This window comes from Phaethon aethereus, assembly GCF_964289735.1.
Source record: "Phaethon aethereus genome assembly, chromosome: 8".
NCBI classification, from domain to species: Eukaryota; Metazoa; Chordata; class Aves; order Phaethontiformes; family Phaethontidae; genus Phaethon; species Phaethon aethereus.
Window position 1 is genome coordinate 3,824,759 of NC_138584.1, and position 7,679 is coordinate 3,832,437.

General features: G+C 40.0%; 1 protein-coding gene across 4 annotated transcripts in view; it reads right to left on the reverse strand.

Annotated features, from left to right (window-relative positions):
* SMG7 (SMG7 nonsense mediated mRNA decay factor) overlaps nucleotides 1–7,408 on the reverse strand; it is a gene marked incomplete at both ends in the record, with an annotated part of 29,473 nt that extends 22,065 nt beyond the window's left edge. For all 4 annotated transcript variants that reach the window (XM_082002917.1, XM_082002916.1, XM_082002915.1 and 1 more), the window contains 6 exons: nucleotides 266–401; nucleotides 752–902; nucleotides 1,979–2,050; nucleotides 2,865–3,036; nucleotides 6,274–6,406; nucleotides 7,356–7,408. In XM_082002917.1, coding sequence (XP_081859043.1) covers nucleotides 266–401; nucleotides 752–902; nucleotides 1,979–2,050; nucleotides 2,865–3,036; nucleotides 6,274–6,406; nucleotides 7,356–7,408 — 717 coding nt within the window. The remainder of the gene's footprint in view (nucleotides 1–265; nucleotides 402–751; nucleotides 903–1,978; nucleotides 2,051–2,864; nucleotides 3,037–6,273; nucleotides 6,407–7,355) is intronic.
* Between the last annotated feature and the right edge of the window lie 271 nt (nucleotides 7,409–7,679).

Below are 7,679 nucleotides of genomic sequence, written 5' to 3' on the forward strand. Positions count from 1 at the left end.
AGAGCAGAAAATCAACTGCAGCCATTGATTTCTCCTGTATTTCCACCAATTACACAGCACATGTCAAGTGGGAAAAAAAATCCTACTATTTGCAGAAGTCAACACAACTATCCAATGTTAACTGCAGTACAAACCTTCCATAATTGGCTACTTCAGCTTCCTGTATTTTAGCATGTGAAAAAGTTATTATTGGACTGTAATTTCAGAACTCAGCTGCTAAAAATATTCTCCTCAATATACTAATTAATATATTGTTAGAACTAACCTTGAACTGTTCTTCCAGCTTTTCTCGAAGAGGGCTCAGCTTCTCCAAGCTCTTACTCAGGTACACATGGCCATGGAATTTAATAAATGCCTTGATGAAGTCAGACACGCTCCATCGAGTCTTCACCTCATCACGACTACATTCAGAACAGAAATACCCGACTTCAGTCTTTGGAATTAGACACAGCTGCATATAACATTACATACTTTTTCTGTGACATTCAAGAAAGGAGGAATGTCCATGCAAAGCTACTTTTTTCATATTGGCACAACAGGCTTATTTCCTGCATTCACTATTCACACTCAGGAGCATTCCAGACACAAACTATTCCTTGTTCCATACACGTGAAAGGATACTCTGACTGGACAGGGGTCGAGGAATTTCTGTTTTTACTACCAAATATGAATAACTTCCGGCAAGGGAAGTACATTTAGAAGAAGTCCCCTCCATCTTATCTGAGTGGAAATACATTACGCTTAGTCTCACCTTTCCAGTGCTTTAGAAAGTGCTTTTTGTAGGTTAGTGGAGGCAGCTGGGAAAGGAAACTTCACAGCAATGCTTCTGCAGTAGTAGAAAATTGTAGTCAAGTGGTCTCCTTTGGAAGAAGCTAGAATAGCCAACTGATTATAAGGCTGACCTAAGGGAGAAAAAGACAAGTTGTCCAACAAGTTGTCACAGAGTGAAGTGTGCTAGATTTCAGAGTAGTGTGGTCACTTGAAAAGGGAGCACAAAGTCCTCAATTCTTCAACAGACAAGGTTCAGGTTCATCTGCTGACCCTTTTACTGCAGCCTCATATCAGTACCACTCAAATGAAAAAGCTTCTAAATCTGTGGTGCAGATTTTTTTTTGTTGGGGATGGGGGCAGATTAGGTGTGGGGTTTTGGGGGTTTTTTTGTTTGTTTGTTTTGTTTGGTTCATCATTTTTGGGGGGTTTGTTTTGTTTTTTCCCCACACATCCTTTAAAACTTGACAACAAACACCCTGTAAGACTTTTGTCTAAATAAGAAGATACTGTCAAAACCGAGCTTTCACCACCAACGTATTTATCTTCATCTATTTAGACAAAATCCAGCCCAGTTTTACCTCATGAGGCAAATCTAACTGTCAACAGCTGTTCATATTTCTTGCCTATACAGTGAAATTTCTATAGTTAGAATATGGAGGATTTTTCAGTTATATTCTAACTGGCTCAAAAAAATTGAGTTACGGGTGTCAGCAGCCTGGCTCAAAAATTATTTGTCCTTCTATTGCCATCCCTACATTTTGGACCACTGTAAGCCAATAGCTAAAAAGCTAGATCCCTGAGCTAAAGAAGCTGCTAACTTGCATGAGAAACTTGAAAAATTCAAATCTTAGCTACTAAGCTTTACAAATTGGCGTATGAACAAACAATAAAAGAAAAAAAATGGTAGGCAAGTTTTCATTAGTTGTACTTTATAACATACAAATGTAACAGTATAATGTAGGAGCAGTGAAGCTGTGCGTTACCTTCTCTGTTTCTAAATCTTCACAAAAAGAAGGTAAGTGACACAGATCAGGCAAACAGCTATTATCTAAATGATTTACTGACAGGTCAGGCTTTATTGCACAATTGTTTTAGGTATCTGGGGAGAAAGTTTATATAAAATCCCAAGTTTCCAACTGCCACACAAGAAAAGCAATACCCCAAATAGTCCTTTGGAATTATGAACCTAAACATACCCCAGACTCACCATTAGAAGGGACAAGCTGAGCCGCATGTCTGTAGTAAGACTCTGCCTGGCTGGTCTGATTCCTATAGCGAGCTAAGAAAAAAAACCCAAGTTGAGACCTAAAATTCAACTCTCCTTTAATTTAATCTCCAGCTAACTTTATTATAACCCAGTCTATCTGAAGAGCATTTCACTATTATTTTAGAAATAAGCGTCAGAAGAATGTACAATTACACCAAACAGCATGAAGATTCAACACAGATCCTACTGCCACAGCTTATCAGTTCTTATGTAGAAAGATGCTGTGCCAACAGCATCACATCCAGAGCTACAAGTATTTTTTTCCACACTTCTTTGCACAATCAGCAAGTAGATCTACTTTTAGATTTTTCCAAAGGCAATTGCAGATTCCTGTGAAAAGAACTTTCTACAACACATAGCTCCACCTCTAATAAACAAAGAAGTAAACCCGTTAAACTTAAGGTAAAAAAGGAACTTCGTTTATAAAAGGCTGGATTTCTAACTCTTGCCTTTGTATATAAGATTTAAAAGTAATGTTCTGAAATAGAGAAGTATGCTAGCCTGCTGCAACAAGCTTTTGTAATAGTTACCGGTTTCAACATTGCACTATGCCTACCAGCTATAACATGATTAGTATGCCAGAAGTCAGATTCTAGCAAATCACTAGAAAGCTAGTGATTAACTGTCTCCATGCGTTAATGTGTAACACACATTAGAACAGTTAAGAGCATTGCTTTCCAGACCTTTCATCCCTGCAGCAACCACCAAACATACAATCAGCTACTAATTTGGAGCATGCACAGTCTAGCAGTTGCCCAGGGTACGCACAGGTCCCTCTTTGTGAGGCCTGAATTCAATGTCCCATCTTTATCTTTCAAAAACTCACCAATATCTCCAAGGTGGACAAGGCAGTGCTGGCAGATGTAGGAGCAGGAGCTAGATTGCGGCTTCACTATGGCGCTGGTGTGCGTCTGTTTATTGCTAATGATTCCCAGCTGGGAAGACTTTACGCGACATGGCAAATCTACATTAAAAACTGTGCACAATTCCTGTAATAACTAGAAAAACAGGTCTAGTTTAGTAGCAGATAGAGAGAGCAACCAGAAAAGTATTGAAACAACAGACAAAAATAACAGCTCATCACTCGGAGGCACAGATTAGCTAATCATATTTGAACTGAACAAGCCCAGGTTACTGAAAGTGAGACTTCAAATTACACTCTCCCTACAGAAGTCATTGAGCTCCATGCTGCATTATTCTGTCCAGAACCATGAAGAGAAGTTTTACCTCTCTTCTCTAAGAATGAGCTGTGTGTCCCAACCCAGTAAGCAACTCAATTAAATTACCAATTATGCATAAGTGGAGATTGACTATCAGGTCTAAGAATCTTGATGTCTTTTTTTTTTTTTTTACCAACCCCCCCTTAAGAGGGGCACAGTCTTTTTTTATACCTGGATGAAGTGACACCATTGTCTGAAAATAAGAAAAAGGAATGCCATTCATCCTCTGAAGAAGCTTGTTCCAAGATAAGAAATAGCACTACCCTAACTTAAACTTCAGAGAGAAGCCTGAACAAACCCAAGTTTGTAGGCAACGCAAGACTATAGTGGCTAACAGTTCAGTGGCTGAGCTGTCAGTAAATATTTGCGCTAAGCTAACAGTGAGACTCTTTCAAAGAACAACGCATCAACTACTACTTGATCAAATATCTCAAAAGCTGATTAAGGGAAAACCTGAACTTTGCCATTCTCATTAGTGCTTTTGAAGTTTTTCCTAACGGACTCCAGCAAATACTCTGGAAAGTAACAGTAACCACGTAGTGATGAAAAGTGTTTGTTCTGCTGTGTTACAGGGTTAAAAATGCAAGTAAGAATTGACACTTTCTCCCAGCTGGGAACATACTCAGTTTCCAAATAAAACAGACCTGCAGCAGGGTTCCACTTCCAGATAAAGACATACAGAAAGCCCAGGGCTGACAGAGATGCACACTCTGTCAACGGCTAAACATGCGATGTGGTGCTTTTGCTTGTTGCAGAAAAAGGTTTGTGTTACACCTCCCTCCCCTTGTGCTCTGGCTTTTATACACTAGATAGAAATCCCCAAATGAGAGGGATCTCACAGATGAAAGCTGGATGAAAGAGAGGAACCTAACATCTTCCAACATCCTGAATTAGGAGAATTCACGCCCTCTTTCAAAGAGGTCATTTACACAGGCCTTGCAGTTAGAGAGCAAGGTATCTTGCCTGAGAAAAATCTTTAGCCTAAAATGGAACAATTAACTTCACAAGCAGAGAAAGATAACCCAGTCTGTGGTGTCATACACAAAAAGAGCAAAGTTCCCTGATATACTGCAGTGAAGAACAAGGCTTTTGCAAGACAAATGGTGGAGGTGGTAGAAAACCCCTGGCAACTGTGCCACAGCCTGTCAAACTGGTTGCTTCAAATAAGCAGCTTTCCAAAAACCAATGCCGAAAGGAAAGGAAAAAAAAAAAGGATAATCACAGATTCTGGGAGAAAAAAAAAAAATGGGGTTGCCTTGCAGATGTTCAGAATCAAACTAGGAATTGATCCTGTAAGAATGACCTACTGTGCATGTTGTAACCTGAAGACAGTGCAAACTAGCCATGACAAAGTCTAGTCAGACCCGCTACTTGAGATAGAAGATTTCAGCAGTGACAATGTTGCTGAAGCATACACCAAATGAGGGGAAAAAAGAAAGGCAAGTTATCTTTATTAAGGCCATTAACACATACCAACTCCATAATCTACAAGCTGAAATGTAACACTGGAAAGAGAGTAGGGTCAAGAAACCAGCAGTAAGGAATAAATAAAAAATGAATAGGAATCGCATCCGTTTTGCAATTAACTGAAAACCTCACAAAAGATACTTAGCTCAAGAGCATTCAACAATACAGTTTTGCTTAAGGGGAAGAAAAGTTCCTATAATTGAAGTTTGCAATTCTAAATAATTGTTGACAAAAACATAGAAGTAAGACCGAAGACGTGTTTGTAAGCCTGGGAGTCTTGATCGAAAATCCCACAAGATATTTTACGTTGTAAATGCTACCCAATACTCTTGGGAACAACCACCCTACTTGAATGCAAAACCGTGGTGAGCACTAAGTTAGTTATTACTCAGAAAAAAGCTGTATTCAAATATGTATGTAGTACATACATAGACAGCTCTTGACAAACATTAACTCAGTGCTTGCCATCAGCATTAGGAGTTAGAAGAAAGGGACACAAGTACAAAGCACAAAACTTTAAGCCATCCCACATATTCTCAGTGCATCCACACTTTGGAATTCTGCATGTACTTCTGTTCTGAAATGACTGGAGCCAAGAACAAAACTGATAATTTTTGCTTATCCCTCGCTATATAAGGGAAGTCTCACGTCTTTAAGCATGAAAAGGAATTATGACTAGCCCATAAATTCATGCATAGTAATGAGAAGGCAAATGGGAATTTTTAGAGAAATGGCAGAAAAAAAGAACTAAGAGTACAATGAAATCATCAGTTAACATGTTTGTTGGGCTTGGGGTTTTTTCTCTTAAGACATTACAAATTAAATACAAGAGTTCTTCACCACAGATCGCTGCAGAGACCAGAGTAAACTGCTTCAAGAGGAACTGGCGAGTCAGTGGAGGCTAGACACCCCAATAGCTAGATGATTCAGATACAAACTAGCTCAAGAAGGCAACAAATGTACAGCCAGAAAGCAAGAGACTATAGCAAGGAAATATGCTACGTTTTCCTACTGTTTAATGCTCATGCTAAGCACTCACAGCAGAGTACTCTATGAGACAAAATATGGGGCTAAATGGACTTCTGATCTTACCCAAAGCAGTGGGGTTTAGGCTTCAGAGCAGATTCTGTTAGAAGGGAACTTAAACTGTTGCCATGATTTTATGGAGCACCAAAACAACTACCAGGTTCGCACAAGTTGCTGATCAACTCAAGGCTGCGGCCGAAAGCAAGCACATCACCAACTTTGGAGACATTTTTTGAAAGCACCAGTGTTAGCAAGGTATACTGCTTGATCCAGAACAGCAACAGTTTCCTACACTAAGGGAAAAGAACAGGTTTTACCCACCTAAAACCACTCTTCCCGCCCTTCCTCAAAGGGATTACATGCTGGTATGATACTGGAGCTCATCTCTCATGAGCAGTTGCTGGAGCAGCGTAAGAGATCTGACAGCCAAAGCTTTGTAAAGGACCCACATGCAAGCAGCGTAAGGCACCTGCTTACAGACTATGCAAACATACTACAGCAAACATATTTCTTGCAACTCACCTGTGTGTAGAAGCCACTAGCTGCCTCTAAGAACAGAGAAAGGTTCGCCTGAACTTCGCTCCGATTTGGATTTGCTCTATTTTTTGCCTGACCCTGTAGCGTCGTGATCTGATTTTTAAAGGCATGATTCCAACTGAAAACAGAAGTGTTTTTCTTTTTACTTTGGCAGTGTCTTATGCAGATGACATAAGCAACAGGAAAGAACCGTTTAATTACATAGCAGCAGACATGGAAACAAAGAGTATTCAAATTCAGGCAACGTTCAGATGAGAAATAATGTTAAATACAGAAGAACCACCTTTCCTCACCTCTCATAACTAGGGCAACAGATCTTGATACTATACAGCTAACACCATAACAGCATTAATATTTGCTTGTAATTTTTCTGTTTTAGGCAGCATAGCACTCCCTGCCTAAAACAGGATGTGGGATGTAGAAATCAGCGTTAAAAATCATTCAGTAACTGGAGGCATGGACAGGACTACTCAGCCAGCCTACTCATCTTGCTTCCCTCCATGCTGGAAAAACCACATGCTTCTCTTAGCTAAACCTGTTAAAACCCATGTCTGCATCTTAAACAACAGGGAATGGACTCAGGGCATGGAGAAAACCCAGCAGTCAGTAAAGTTCTCTCCTGATATTCCTCCCTCTGCCCAGCCCTACCTCAGAGGGCTTAAAATGAGGGTCTTTAGCAGCTACTCAACTCCTGTTAGACCTTGCTCAAAGCTCCAGGTGATTACATCAGGCAAATTTCCTCCCTTCTAGAAACTCCAAACTTCAGCCCTTCCCTGACAGCACAGAAGATTGATGTTTCTTAGCTCTCTCCCTTCCATCTGGCTCACCAAAACCCATTCCTGCATGACATGCCTGCTACTAAATTGCCAGAGGTAAAGTACTAACCTACTGAATGCTCTTCATCGACCCTGCAGTGCATTCTCATGCTTCACCCACAGCACAGCACTCATTTTAAAGGAAATAAGACAACCATTTCACAGGAAACAATCACTTTTCTGGAATTCTCAGGGTTTCTTGCTCAGCAGCCCAGATTACATATATACACAGAAATTTATTGAGGTACTTACAGGTCCTGCTCCACTTTTTTATCTAAAGCATATTCCAAATCGGTCACTAGCATTTTCTGATATAAGTCCTGTAGAGCCTGTCTGGATGTCCAGACTTCTGCTGGACCCAGCTTCGAATCTGAGCATCAAAAAGAAAAAACAAAGACACAACAGTTTTTATAATAGTCAAATTTACAGTTACTCTGATTGATTTTTCACTCACCTATCACATGAAAGAACATAGCACAGTGTAAGATATCCAATGCCAAACACACGCTTTTATCACAGACTAACCAGAATAGTGAAATACGCTACAGATGGATTGGGGATTGACTGATCAGTGAT